The sequence below is a fragment of the Apostichopus japonicus genome, chromosome 8 (genome assembly GCF_037975245.1).
Source record: "Apostichopus japonicus isolate 1M-3 chromosome 8, ASM3797524v1, whole genome shotgun sequence".
Lineage (NCBI taxonomy): Eukaryota > Metazoa > Echinodermata > Holothuroidea > Aspidochirotida > Stichopodidae > Apostichopus > Apostichopus japonicus.
In genome coordinates this window covers 37,703,683-37,718,880 of record NC_092568.1, presented here as the reverse complement: position 1 = coordinate 37,718,880, position 15,198 = coordinate 37,703,683, and the positions used below count along the sequence as shown (strand labels likewise).

At 36.4% G+C, this 15,198-nt stretch overlaps 1 protein-coding gene across 4 annotated transcripts in view; it reads left to right on the top strand.

Moving 5' to 3' along the window:
• LOC139971905 (UTP--glucose-1-phosphate uridylyltransferase-like) overlaps window positions 1-14,960 on the top strand; it is a 35,247-nt gene extending 20,287 nt beyond the window's left edge. For all 4 annotated transcript variants that reach the window (XM_071978745.1, XM_071978746.1, XM_071978743.1 and 1 more), the window contains exons 3-15: window positions 1,560-1,673; window positions 2,162-2,344; window positions 2,783-2,916; window positions 3,932-4,006; window positions 6,011-6,144; window positions 6,595-6,677; window positions 7,327-7,395; window positions 8,312-8,343; window positions 9,189-9,285; window positions 10,317-10,395; window positions 10,711-10,874; window positions 11,353-11,457; window positions 12,299-14,960. In XM_071978745.1, the coding sequence (XP_071834846.1) occupies window positions 1,560-1,673; window positions 2,162-2,344; window positions 2,783-2,916; window positions 3,932-4,006; window positions 6,011-6,144; window positions 6,595-6,677; window positions 7,327-7,395; window positions 8,312-8,343; window positions 9,189-9,285; window positions 10,317-10,395; window positions 10,711-10,874; window positions 11,353-11,457; window positions 12,299-12,406 (1,377 nt within the window). In that variant the 3' untranslated portion in view covers window positions 12,407-14,960. The remainder of the gene's footprint in view (window positions 1-1,559; window positions 1,674-2,161; window positions 2,345-2,782; window positions 2,917-3,931; window positions 4,007-6,010; window positions 6,145-6,594; window positions 6,678-7,326; window positions 7,396-8,311; window positions 8,344-9,188; window positions 9,286-10,316; window positions 10,396-10,710; window positions 10,875-11,352; window positions 11,458-12,298) is intronic.
• Window positions 14,961-15,198: the final 238 nt, after the last annotated feature.

The window sequence follows — 15,198 nt, the reverse complement described above, 5'->3', positions numbered from 1 at the left end:
TTAAAAGACCAAAATCATATTGTAATATAGCTCAGCATGTAATTTGTACATGCTCTATAGCGTATTGGCGATGGTCCAGTAACACATAATGATCTTCACTAATGAGGGCTAATCTCTTTATAAGATCTTTATGGTAATTAGTGCACTATAATAGTCCTACAGTTAATCAATGAGATGTTTAATCCTACAAGTTACAATGCACAGTGTTTACGATGGCCTGATCTGGAAGGAAAGATAGCACAGATTAATGGTGGAATTGTCTTTGTTGAACTTTATCCCACCGCAGCTTGAAAGCAAACAGTTTGCTGACATTACTTTGTGGCAAAATGGTATGTGCTTGGTCCTTAAAAGTATGCAACAGAAAATGCACATTAGTATTGTGCGTATTGTACAGTTGCTTGGAATGCATGTCAAAATGGCGAGTCAAACACAAATATAAAATTTAATGTCCTACCTCCCTCTCTTATTATTGACAATTAGGGTCCTCATCTGCTCTCCCACTCTAAGCCAGCATTTTGAATAATATCACTGATGCCAATTTTTCATGAAGAGAAAACTGATAGACCTGTACTTCTTTTCATCCAAAGATGTTATAATTTATTTTAAATTCTAACCATAAAGGAGAGAATAATTCTAGAGCACAGTGATCCCTGGATAATCTCTAATACCATGATCTTGGATTATTCACATCCCATGTTTCCCTGAATCATTTATTCAGTTATTCCATAGCAAACTGCTATGCAAAGTGTGTCATATTGCTATACAGCCTGTGCAAAGCTGTATTTGTTTTGTACACAGAAGGAACCATGATATTTAACAAGAGACAACATTCTGAGACTCTGAAACTGCTACACAATATTATTCTGTATATTACTGCACAGTTACTGAAAAGATAGGCATAGCAGAAGGATTGTGGAAAGACGTTACAAACAGTTTTGTATTCCACACTCATTTTTTTTATTTTTTATTATTATTTTAGGTTTACAGTCTTGTTCAGGGCCAAGGCCAGGGCCTTGTTCACACGACTTTACAACTTAACCCTGGTCATTGGTAACTTGTCACACCTACACACCAAAGTGTGCACAATTCAATCAATCTCTCCTGGGGCACCACAGTGCACCACAACCACGTGTCCCCCGGGGGACTTCCCGTAGGGTGCAGCCACAAACCGGCGCACGCAACTATATTTACAAGTTACCTCGCAAGCCCCCATTTATACACCTGGGTGAAGAGAGGCAATGGAGATAAAGCGCCTTGCCCAAGGACACAACACAATGATCTGGCCAGGGCTCGAACCTGTAATCCTTAGATCACAAGTCCACTGCCTTAACCACTTGACCACAACGCCCTCACATATTATACTTTATGCACGGCTGTTAGGTATGGCACATTTAATACACGATAGTATTAAAAAAAAATTGATATATTCAGCGAATTGCGACGGCTTGATAATCTCGGCTTTATTGTGTTACACTACCGTAGTTTGTGTGAGATTAAGAGACACCCCGCTTTAAGTGTGTTTTGTCTCTAAAGAGCAGCCATTTTATTCTTCTTGACAGGTGATAACAAAGGATTTTGATGGATTTCTGAATCTGTTTAATCGGTTTCTCGAGGATAGTGCATCAGGTGCAGCTGTCGACTGGGAGAAGATACAACCACCGCCAAAAAATGCTGTGAGTCAAATTTAAATATACGATACGTTTGAGAAAAAGGATTTTGGACAGCTTAGCTCAGACTGCTGGACAAACTGATACAGGTTTTGGCATTTTTCTTTGGCTTCCAGATTAGTGATTAACATGGAGGAAGGTGCTACATTAAATATCTTAATGAGGGATAGATGATGTTGGAGCGCCTTATTCAGTTTGAACATGAGCAACCATGTTTTTTCACTTTGTCGCATATTAGGGGGTAGGGTGGGGTGAGGGTGGGGTGAGGGTGGCATGGGTGAGGGCAATGCTGAAGACATTTAAAGAGGGTCTAGCATTTTGGTTGCAGTGAAATCTCTAGCAAAGGTCCAAAAGACGAAGAGGAAGGAAAGTAAGTCTATCAAGATTTTTTCCTTTGGAAGGAAAGTATTATTCACATTTAAGGAAAGTAAACTCTGTGATAATAGGGTGACTTATTCACTATGTTATTGTCTACTGCTGCTAACCTCTGACAGATCTTACCGTACGATGACTTGGATGAAGTCGACAACGATAAGATTCGAGAATACCTGGACAAACTGGTGGTGGTGAAGCTCAACGGAGGACTGGGGACCTCCATGGGATGCAAGGGTCCCAAGAGCGTCATCAGCGTTCGCAATGAGCTCACATTCCTGGATCTTACCGTCCAGCAGATAGAGGTAAGAAATTCAGACTCTACCAGACCTTTAAACCCTCTGCTCGACATTGTAGGGAAGGAGCAAGAACTGCATAAATTGAACATAAAAGTACATTCTAGATATTAGGTTGGTTTTTAGGTGATAAGTGGAAGAAGTAAATGTTTCCAGGATGTATTAGCAACAGTCTAAGGATGAAGCAAATGAGTGATTTCAAGGTAGTATTAATAAAATGTTCATGAGATAATCGGTTATGAGGATTTTTTGAGACAATACATTCATTGCATCCATTGTTTAGTTTATCGTAAGTCTGCATGTCTGCATACAGTGTTAGGTTATTGTTGCTGCTGTTAATGCTATAAAATCCTAACTTTGCAAATCAGGGTTAAAACGGAGCCTAGTTACAGTACTATTCATGTAAAGATTGCTAAGTGAAGATAATGTGCATTTTCTTCTCTCCAGCATTTGAACAAACAATATGGCTGTAATGTTCCCCTGGTTCTGATGAACTCGTTCAACACAGACGAAGACACGAATAAGATTCTTCTAAAATATGCGACCTTCCAAGTCGAAATCCATACTTTCTTACAGAGCAGGTGAGTACGGATTGACAGCTTTTAAACAATTATTTCACTTCACTTTAACTTTGTGAAGCAAGGAGGATAGATGAAAGAAACAGAAAGTGAACAAATTAAGTTTGAGTGACCATGTCAAAAGCACCCTGACATATTCTTGTGGGTAAATTTCTCCACATCACACAATCATCCAAGCCCTCGCTTGGAAATATACACAGGAAATGTTCTTGTTTGTTAAAGAGGTGTGTTCTTTATGTCTATAGAATATATTTCCTCACAATCAAGCCTAATTGTGTGAATTGGATGTCCCCATTTTTCTGCTCATGCAAAGTCTTCATGCTCTAGTGAACACCCAGCTCCTTGTTGTGACTTTTACCTCCATGTTGTGACTGACTTAATTAATTAACCAGGAAGCAGTTGTGATGTCCCAAAGCCCTGCTTATATCCCACCCTTAGCAAACACTTCACTTGAACTCACATGAAGGGGGGGGGGGGGATTAAATCAAAGGCATGAATGCGGTCACCAATGGAGTGCCCTCTCATTGTGACCAGCAAAAATTGAAAGGATTGAAAGATATTTCTGCTTTTAAGCATGGACTATACAATGAAACTGTCTTGTGGTTAGTATACAACTTACTATGCAAATCAGTTAAGCTTCCTTTTAGTGGGACACTTGTTTCCTGCAGAGAATGCAGACGACAGTCTTTGCGTCTTTGATTGGTTCAAACATTGCGCAGTAAATGATGACAATAAGTGCAGTATTTGAAAGAGTGCTTATAGTTTGCAACTTGTTTTATAATGCACTTATTGTTAATAATCAAGATTTTTGATAATTGGTTTAAATAAATAAAAAAACCTGTACATGATTGCTTACACCATGAGTAAATATTCGCTCTAGCCAAGTAACTGGGTTACACCAATTACTGTGTCATATATGACAAAGTGTTAAGGCAATGGGAGTCCCTGTATTAGTGGTATGAGTGTAAACCATAGACTTGGATTGCATACACTTAATCTATCAAATCATCTCTACCAGGTACCCAAGAATCAACAAAGAATCTTTACTGCCAGTCGCTAAAGATATCGGCTTAGACGGTGACAAGATAACACAGTAAGTTTATAATATAATTGTCTGTACCAAGTTAAAAAGGTTCATCTGCAACTGTGAAACAAAATTTAATGGTGGACTAAGAGATTCTTAAGGGTTAGGTTTGGCTGTACATTGTGCTTCCATACAAACAGTGTCAGTCAGTAGTTTTCTGTACAGTCTCATACTTTTATGTCTGCAGTAATGTGTGCAGTCTTCCATAGCTTTGGCTTTTTTGTTGTTTTTTGTTTCCTTGGTTTTTGTCTGTTTCTTTTCAAAATTGAAAATGGTGAAAGAATAGGAAATAAAGTTTTACAGAAAGGTTTTATTCAAGGTGAATATGATAAGCAGTGTGCTGCTGTTTATGGAACCGGAAGGTTTATGTGCTAAATACCACGTCACTTCTATTTGCCATGCCAAGATTTAAAGATGAATATGCATAGATCCCCAGTACTAGTCTGTGTTTCTCCACCTTCATATTGTGTACATCATTTCATTAACTCTTGCACCGAGTTTGATGAATATGCATAGATCGCCAGCACAGTCAGCAATCACAGCCATTGGTTGCTGTGTTTCTCCACCTTCATATTGTTTACATCATTTCAATAACTCTTTCACTGAGTTTGATGAATATGCATAGATCCCCAGCACAATCAGCACATCACAGCCATTGGTTGCTAATGTTTGGGACAACTCTGTGTTTCTCCACCTTCATATTGTGTGCATCATTTCATTAACTCTTTCACTGAGTTTGATGAATATTCAGAGTGCTTTGACCAACCACACTGCTTTATCTGGTGTATGTAAATGACTTTCTATCAATGTACTATGGAAACAGATCAGGATATGCAGGAGTCAAACAGAAAGAAAAACATGTTCTATGTGGGATCAGCAGAATAAAAAAATACAGTTTACAAAGGTTTGATAATGATGAGACATGATATTAGGAACGGTGGTAATAGCTTGATCTATTCAGGTAGTCATCAAAGGATAAACAAACAAGTTAATGATAATCAAATGTGGTGTGTTCTGATTAGCTTTTATTGTTAGTTGAGTCAGTATCTTCGTTTAAAGCAGTTAATATTTAACCATTAAATTATCTTGAAGATTGATAAACGGTTGTTTGTATACCACAGTTGATAAACGGTTGTTTGTTTACCGCTCATTCTGATTAAAACCAGTCTCAGCTATTTGCCTCTCTGTATGAGACTTATACATAATGGAAAATTTCTGTATTAACCCTGAGAGGAACGCAGTAAAGTACTGCATGAGGTACTGAAGGTTTTGTCTCTTCCCAATAGAAACTTGCAAATCAGTTAAATTTATGCTGATAGATTATAATGCATTTTGCTAGATCTGTGGTTTAATATTGGTTTCTATCTTGATGAGGAATGGAAAAAAAAAACTTGTGATAATATTGCTAACAAGACGGTCAGTGAATTGTGAATATTCGATGTCGTGGTTAGGTGAATTTACCACACATATGCACTGCCTGTGTACTGTATTGATAGAGTAGCCCCATCGCTTTATATTCATGTCCAGTTTCAACCTGCACAGGGACTTTTGATTATTGACTTCCTTTTATTTGCTGCCCTCTCACCTGTCTCCCCACAACTACTGCACTTTCACACTCTCTATACAACGTTTTTGATAAGAAACATCCTCTGAGTAGTTTGTCTGGGTTCTAGTAAGGGTAGTAAGGGTTTTTTCTTTTAAACAGGTAAACGACAAGTTCATCAAAACAGGGATGGGTTATTTTCACAAAACTTACTGTAGTTATACCAGTTCTGTTAGCTCTCCAAGCAACCAATGAGATGCTACTGAATAATCGGGAGAGGCTTTTGATGAGGTCATCTTCTTATAATTATGCTAGTGACTTAGAGCATATTTCTATTGCTGCTCACTTACCTGTCTCTACACAACCATATATAGCTTTCCTTCTAGTAAGCCTTGAAATGTTTATTTTTTAAGTTTTCTTGGTCTATTTGATTCTCAATCCTGAATTCTTCTTTTCTTTTAAATTTCCAGCTGGTATCCTCCTGGACACGGTGACATATATGACTCTCTCTACAACTCTGGCTTGTTGGACATGTTTCTTCGTCAGGGCAAGGAGTACATCTTTCTTTCAAATATCGACAACCAAGGTGCCACAGTGGATTTAAGTATCCTTTTAAAGCACAGGTGGGCAATGTGCAGCCCTCAAGCAAATTGTCTGTGGTTCATGGCTTTCAACACCTTATAAATGTGGCCCATGGAACTTCAATACAGTATAAATGTGGCCCATGGAACTTCAATACAGCATAAATGTGATCCATGGAACTTCAGTACAGTATAAATGTGGCCCATTGAACTTGAGCCTTTTGTAAGGGAAGACATATACTATGTATAGTTTGCATATAGCTCTTACTTGTAACAAGATATTTCAATGTAACAGATGTACCACATTCTGATCTTTTATTTCTCATGTTCTGCCATGTTTCTTTTTCCATTAGAGTATTAATACAAGCAACATTGGAAACATGTAGTGATAAGTGCATACTGGACATAAATGTCTAGTCGCATGATAGGACAACCCTATGACTGTTAATATGATCCTTAATGTACAACTTCAGACATCTTAAACCTCTTGTTGAAGGATGGGTGCAAGCATGAGTTTTTGATGGAAGTCACCAACAAAACTAGAGCTGATGTTAAGGTGAGTTTTATCTTGGTACTGAAAAGATGAAAGAGGGGTTGGGAGGGGGGGGGGGAATGGGGTGGAGAGAAGGTGGTTTAATGAAGGAGACATGTACCATGTGTGTTGAGGCCGCAAGTGCATCATAGGTGACATGATAGCAACCATTGCAGTGTTAAACCAAATACAGCTAAGATACGTACTCCCGTATATAGGATAAATCTTAAGGCTGTACAACTGCTTGGGGACCTCTGTATGCTGCACTAGTTGCATTAGACTACCTTCTATGCACAGCTGTATTTAGTCTGAAAATTTACAACAGAGATAGCGGTGCTTGGTCCAAAGATTTCTCGACAGATATAAATGTGCTAAAGAGAGCAAAAGGATTCACAGCAAATATAGTTGTACTTGGAAAAAGACATTTGAACAGATGTAGTTGTGCTTATTATAATACACAATTAACATTAGGTCTAAATATCATACTTGACCCTGTCAATTGGTGTAATGAGCCGCCACAGCCTAGGCGCTCTTTGACGCATCTATGTGATCTAGGATTATCCACCTCATTAGATAATGACTTCATAATGAGTCATTGACTGATACCTTGTAGGATGTGGTTTTCTTCTGTTACCCATATGCCGGTCTAAAGTTTATATTCTTCTCTTACCAGGGTGGTACTCTCATCCACTACGAAGACAGATTAAGACTTCTAGAAATAGCTCAAGTACCTAAAGAACATGTAAGTATATCAGGACGTTACTCAGAGATGTATGATACTTGCAACACATGGAGCAAGAAAGGTGTGAATGTGTTTGGTTTGGTACTTGGAACGTGGTGAAAAGATGCTTTGATGTATATGCAACATCAAAATCAAGGATATTTTGTCGATGAAAGTTGATGAAATGGAATGTAGAAAAGATACACATGCAGCTATAATAATATAATAATAATAAAAATAACAATAATAACAGTTAGTCTTTAGGACAGAATCCAACTGGAACGGGTTGTGCATTGTGCTTTACAGGTGTCAAGTTAAAATGCTGATCAATTAATAACACTTAGTAAACAGAAAAGTTTCAATGTCACACTTTAAGTGTTGGAGAGAGTCCAATGACCTCAACTGAGCTGGAAGTGAGTTCCACAAGTGAGGGGCTGCGTGTTGAAAGCTGTAATCACTAAAGGTCTTCATGTGAGACAATGAGAATCGAATCTGTGAAAGATGGTGTGAAAAAGCGATCTGTTATTCACTGTTAGATGCAGAAGAGTTCGTATCTACTTTGGTGTGCCATACTTTATGACCCGGAAAGGCTAAGAGAAGAATTTTTATAGTCCATACGTATCTTAAACAGAGGCAGTGTAACTCCTTTAGTGTTTATGCAGTGATTGTTGTTTGGTTATTGGATCTACAATTTTAAGTTTGTGAATGGATACAGTACATATCACTATCATCCATGATTATTTGAATTACACAATTCTCAAAGATATACGCAAAATTATTTCTCACAATTCTCATAACAATACTTGTCATTAGTTTGACTTCACCAGTTGGATTTTCAAAATGATAACAGGTTATTTTAATTGAAAGCATTTTACATGGAAAAAGGAAAAAGGGGAATAGCAAAGCAAAATGCAACCATCTGTTCTTTTCTTTACAGGTCGATGAATTTAAATCCGTCGCCAAATTCAAGTAAGTTGAGTGGTAGATGTCTTTTTCGCTCTGTTCGGAGTTTGCAAATATGATAAATATCTCAAGTTGAAAAGAATGATGTTGTGATGAGCTCATCAGTTAGGAGACTTCTATACATAAATATACAGTGCATTAATGCATTAAGTTATTAATGCATGTAGTGGCTGGATCGAGAGCTTTGATCTCATATTCTCACTTTGAACATTCAAGTAATGCGAGTTCTCACAATATCAAGTAGCTGATAGAAGACACATTCCACATCTCTGACAAATTAACTCAAATGTTTAAGCAATATTCTTTGAGAAAGATCCATGAAGGGTTTTTCTTCCTTTTTTGGTTTAACACACTCAAAGGAACTTATAGCTGGAAGTATATGCAGGATTTATTAACAGTTATGCTTTTAGTCCTGATTTTTATATGCACAGTGGGTTAGGCTAGGGACCTCACCTATGAAACTGTGGTAGGCCTTGGCAAGCTAAAATGATGACAGTTTCTTTTCAAATGCCACAAATTCTCCAAGATTAATAAACATGATCATTCACATTAGCCTAGTAAGTTCTGTTTATTCTTATCTCGTTGTAGTGATAGGGTGCTTGAACAGTTTGAGATGAACTTTCTTCTGAGAGTGACTTTGGTAAATCATGAAAAGTTGGTTTCTTTGTTGGAGAACACTGTCATATGAAAGTGCAATGATTGTTTTACTTTACATCAAAAGCCATTAAGAGCAGTATTAAATTAGCAATTGGAATCTTGATGTGTTTATATAATATTTGTTTATATCTTGAAAATGACACTGTTGTATGCACAACTGAACAAAACATTCTGTATTTTTATTTTTCTTGCAGAATATTCAATACTAATAATATATGGATGAAGCTAAGTGCCATTAAGAGAGTAGTTGAAGAGAAAGCCCTGTCTATGGAGATTATTGTGAATAATAAGGTAAGTTTGATGGAAAAACACCTTACTTGTAGCAGAAGTTGATTTATGAGTTGTACCTTCATAGTAGTTCAGGGCAAGGGGTGGGACAGCTTTAGGGTCCAAGGGAAAGTAATGTTTTTTACTTCTGCAGTATTAGACAATTGGTTTGCTATTGATGTGAAGTAAACTTCCCTATGTGTAAATGTCAGCCTCTTAGTGTTCCTAAGTAGTGTCCTTAACACAGTTCATAGTAACTATGATTCACAAAGATGGGTGCAACTATACTTCTGGGGTGGGGGATTAGAATCATGGGAGAACTTCCTCCCCCCCCCCTCCCATACCAACAGACAGTATATTACCTAAATATCCTAGGATACAGTGCAAAAATGTACAACATGTATGTGCAATTCAACCTAAACAGTTGAAGGGGCTTCCACATTGTTTCATAATTTTTGAAAATATATAACACCTTTTTGCATCTTAGCACCCTCCATTTTACCAAAATTTCTCAAAGGGTAGGAAATTCTCTCCCCTGGACAACATAACATTATACCCTTCGCTCTCACCAGTCCAGTACAAAAATACTGGTTGCACCCCTATTCATAAAGTGTTATGAATTAAAGGTGTAAGGAGTAGGTAGTGAAAGGGATACTAAGACTCATATCTCAATTTATCTGCATCACCAAACAGTTTGATGGCTTATTCAAGCTATAGTTGTGCAAACACATATAAAGGGGGGGGGGGGGGGCTGGGGGAGGGAGAAAGGGAGTGCATTATCCATACTATAGTGACATAGTTTTCTTGTGACTTGCTTGATGGCTGTCTGAGGAATTCCTAATCGAATTAATATATATTGCATAATAAGCAAAGGTATTAATAAGTTTGGAAGTCTAAAAACGTAGAAACCGATGTGGTTTTTATCAGATGAGTGCTTGATCCAGTTTATAGATGAGATTATGTAGATATTGGTTTGATGAAATCATCGTGTATCTAATTTTAAGAAGCCTTTCACCTTGTCTGATTAAGTAGTTGTGAAAATGTTTCTCCTATAGACCACGGACAATGGGGTGAATGTCATTCAACTGGAAACCGCAGTTGGATCCGCAATCAAGAATTTTGAATTTCCATTGGGTAAGTGGAAAAACTTTTTTTTTATCTTCTTATATTTGAATGCATCTCAAGCTTTATATTGATCTGCCCCATCCCTCCCCCTGCCTCCACTTCTGTTTACTGAAATAAAAATATTTTTAATAGTTATATACAATAGTGTTGAGTACTTGGATATTAGTAATTTTGTCTTGATAACTATTTCAGAAATGGGGATGATTTAATGAATTCGACTGTTGCAGAAAATAGTATTGGTATGATGACATGTTGGTAACAAATGACTGTTAACTTACTGGAATTTGACTGAATTTATTACCATTTGTTTTTCCATCTTCACAGGTATAAATGTGCCCAGAAGTCGTTTCTTGCCCGTGAAGAAGTGCCAAGATATGCTTCTAATTATGTCCAACCTTTACACCATGAGATCCGGCCAACTGGTGATGAGTCCCAACAGGCAGTTCAGGACAACACCAATTATTAAGCTAGGCACTCATTTTGATAAGGTATGCTGCTCACCCCTGGGGAACTTTCAGCACTTGTCTAACATGGTCATCTTCACCGTTGAATCCTGAATATGTAGTAATAAGGCCTCATGCCAGCAATTTACCTTTGCTGAGGTCATTTGTTTGTATTTGTTACAGAATTCCATTTTGCTGTGTCATGCCTTTTAAGACAACCTTTGGTCAGAATAATAATGATAATAACAGATGTTTCTTTATTGCTATCATCAAATGTTTTGATGATTGGCCACATGTTACAACAACACTCCCAAGTGGAAGGACCATATTATACTCAAATTGCATCTTACAACAGTTAAAATAATTGCATCATTAAAAGGTGTAAGAAAAAATCCATGTGAACCCATTTTTTCAGATATTCATAAGATGTCTGAAAGCTAAACCATAGGCTTCATTTCACACTTATCTTTGTTCCTCTTTTAACATGAATTTGAATGTTTTCCTTTGATCAATTTATTCTAAGGTTCGTGATTTCTTGAAGCGATTTGCCAGTATTCCAGATATTCTTGAACTAGATCATCTCACTGTGTCTGGGGACGTCACTTTTGGAAAAGGAGTCATTCTGAAGGTTTGTCAAACTTTTGCTATCTTTTATGTACCTCTTACTCCTCCTCTCTGAGGTACATCTTCTGGGCTTGTGATGTCATAGTGTCTATTGTGTGTCTATTGTTAGTGTCTATTGTTACGGGTAGTGTGAGGTTGGAAGGAAAATGATCGTAAATGCCCTAGTGAAATGTTTTTAAACATTTGAAAGCCATCTCATTATGCATCAATTGTAATAACATGTTACTTTTAATTCCAGAAAATGTGGTTAGATCCTCTGATAGTGGCAGTATTATAAAACGGATAATAAAAAGACCAATTTGGGCTGTTTGCAGCATATTTAGAGTCTAGTAGAGATATCCTTAAGGTGGAAGATATTTATCAGATTTTTTTTTCATGTTTAATTTTGTCTCACACTGTTAAACAATTGTCAAACCCGACAGATTAGTGGCTCCTAGCATATTTGCCAAGTAGCCTCGTTGATCCTAAGTTCGGATCTTGAGTTGATTTCACACCGAGATTTCTACTGACTTTGTCGTTAACTGAATCGGTCAAGTCTCTGATATATTTATAGTAAATAATTATCCACATATTAATGAGAATTTGATCATCCCATTTTACTTTTTCATCTGCTTCTTACTATCTAGGAAATTTTAAAATGGTATAAACCTTTTAGGGAAACTTAATAACTGTTTTGACTTGCACAGTTTTGTTATGAAAAAAAAACCAATTTTATTAAAATAATGGGATGGTTCCGTTCACTTCTCTAGTATGATTATCGATTTTATTCTACCATACCAGTTGCAAACATTTATCTGTCTTTCTCTGTATGGAAATTATATTTAAATCCATTCTATTTTACACAGGGTACGGTGATCATCATTGCTAATCACGGAGACAGAATCGACATACCGCCAGGAGCACTCCTAGAAAACAAAATAGTCTCTGGAAACTTGAGAATCTTAGATCACTAGATGAAAGAGTCTGCTAGCTTCAAATCAATGACAACTTTCCTGACAAACATGTGCTATATGTTCTTAGGTACCATCTGAACTTTCTTAGGGGTGCCCAAATTTCCATTGCTGTGATTTTCCAAAGGTGCAAATGATCCACAATTGCTATCCGTTTCTTGATGGTCTGAAATAGCATTTTAAAGTTTGTGGATAACTGGATATTAGTTTTCATTAATAAACAGGCCCACACTGCCTTCTACCAGTTTGTCGGTATTAAAGCCAATACGACATTGCACCTTTTTGCTAAGGATTCTAGCTTATTTGGTCAATGTAAAGATTTTAAATTCGTTTGTTGATATAGAATTTCTCAGAGTACCAAACGTGATTTAGTTGGGTTTTAATTTCTGTAATATTTTTTTTTGGTATATTTCAAGAGTTGAACTCGTTCAAACTAACTTGCTAATTTGTGAATATTTTATCGAAAATTTATATTAAACTTTATCCATCTCATAGTAGCAAATGTAGGAATCTCTTTCTCACCTTGAGAATAGAAAGAAAAAAGAAGAGAATTTATGATTCTATATAATTATGTGTCTGTCTGTCAGTTACAATAAACCATGTTGTCTGTATGAAATATTTAAAAATTAAATGTGGAAGGGGGTTGTTGCCTACTGCAACCATATCATCACCCACTCCTCCCCCCTCCTCACCCTACCAACCTTACCCTCATCTTGCTCACCATATGTACTTTTCTCTATTGAGAAAATAGATTCATTGAATGTTACTTAAAATGCTGCAATAGCTAGTGTATTAATAAATTAGAGAGTTGTTTACTGGTTGTTACTGTCAGTTCATACATACCATATTTAAAGCTGGATTATCTAAATCCAGATTATCCAAATCTCTTTCGATTAGGATCTGGTATTAACCAGATCTGAAATCGAACCATTCCTGTGTTTAGCAGTTCATGATATACTCTGCATGTTCCTTTCCTTTCCTTTGCGTCCATCCAGTAATTGGATTCCCTTAACAAATGCAAATATTGACCTCCAATGCTGCACTACATGTTATGAAACAAACGGTAAAATGAACAGATTACTGCAATGGCAAACTTCACTCAAATAATTAGACACATTTATTTTCCAAAAAATTTCATTTCAGAGTTGTCCAGATAACTGATAAGCTGTTTATATCAACTGTTGTGTTCTTTTCATATATCAAGCAGTTTGGTTTGGTTAGCTTAGAGGGAATTTGTTATATGCATACATGCTGTCTACACGAAATAATGCAATATTTACAAAGATGGCCAGCTCTTTTATTTATCATGATTTTAATCTCCTTTATATTTTCCAGAGATTTTTGTGTTTTATAATCAGATCTAAAGTTATTATTATTATTTTTGCTTTGAATTAGCTATTCTCCAATCACATTATTAATCTCCTGTTAGCTTTCAAAAGATAACATTTTACCTTGAAAAAGAGTTATTTCAAGACAGGTCATGGACAGCAAATAAATTTAAAATGCTTAATAACTGTTTTAAAATGAAAAACGCACATGGTTTGTTTAACAATTTGTAACTGCTCAAACTTTTGAGTGTTGTGTTTAGATCTGCTCTTTTTAAGCCTTTTCAATATCAGTTTTGAATTGTGTTTTCTGTGGGTAGTAGAATAAGTTACATCTGGTAAAGGCATTGTGGTATTTCTACTAGCATGGAGACTCATTCAAGGATGGCTGTTAGACTGGATTGTAGTTTTGATGTAGTAATTAACTAAAGATTTCACTAGTAGCCATTTCTGCTTTTTAAGATATTCTGCTTTACAATGTGCTTAATCTCTGAAATGCAACTCTTAAGATTAAATTCTGCTATTCTCTATTCATTCTGTTATTCATTTGAGGCCATGATATCTTGTGCTGCCCTATTGAGTTTGGTGTTTCATCTTAAGAACTGATCCAATGGTCTGCTTGTTGAACTAAGTAGTCCGGCTATATCAATTGATGAACCTAACATGTCAACAAAGTCATTTCACAAAACGTACTAGTTGTATATAAAATACAACCGACAGCTGAGTTTTCTATCAAATGTCACCTTTTACGGGAAAAGTAACATGAGAATATTAAAGATACTTTATCACCCATCCATGCATGGGCAAATATATTGAACTTAAACAGATTTATGAATTGCTGTTGAAAGTGTTTCGTATATTAGCAAATCTTTTTTCTTGTTACTCCTATCAACCGAATCGGTTTGAACATGGAGGGGCAGTATTGTTGGATAAGAGCTGGATTAGAACAATAGAATTATAATTAATATATTTATAGACAATATAACTAATAAAAAGGTAAAGCTGTCTCTTATCAAATATATTTTACAATTATCTTTCATGTAGCAGCATGTAAACTTGCCACACTGTGTAAGAAAAATTCACTCTCTTAATATGAGAGCAGTCACAGGATGAATATTATAATTTTGTTTTCTATTTATTGGAAGATGGTACACATTCAGTGTGATTTGTACCGGAGTTGAATTGCCAGAATTAAAATAATGAGTCCTCAAAATGAGTACCAGTTAAATTCAGCCTCATATTGTTTGTTTAATTCTCTGGAATGCTTCTGTTAGAATCATTGTAAAGCAGAGTCCCTGTTTCAAGTAAGATTGGTTTCTCATACCTCAGCAGCTCAAGACAAATATGCAACCACAAATTGACAGATATCCACCATTGTGGAATTTTAGTATGAACCATGAATACCCTCGCCCACCCCCACCCATACCCAAACACACCTTCAAGACATTTAAATAAAAACAAATAAAGAGC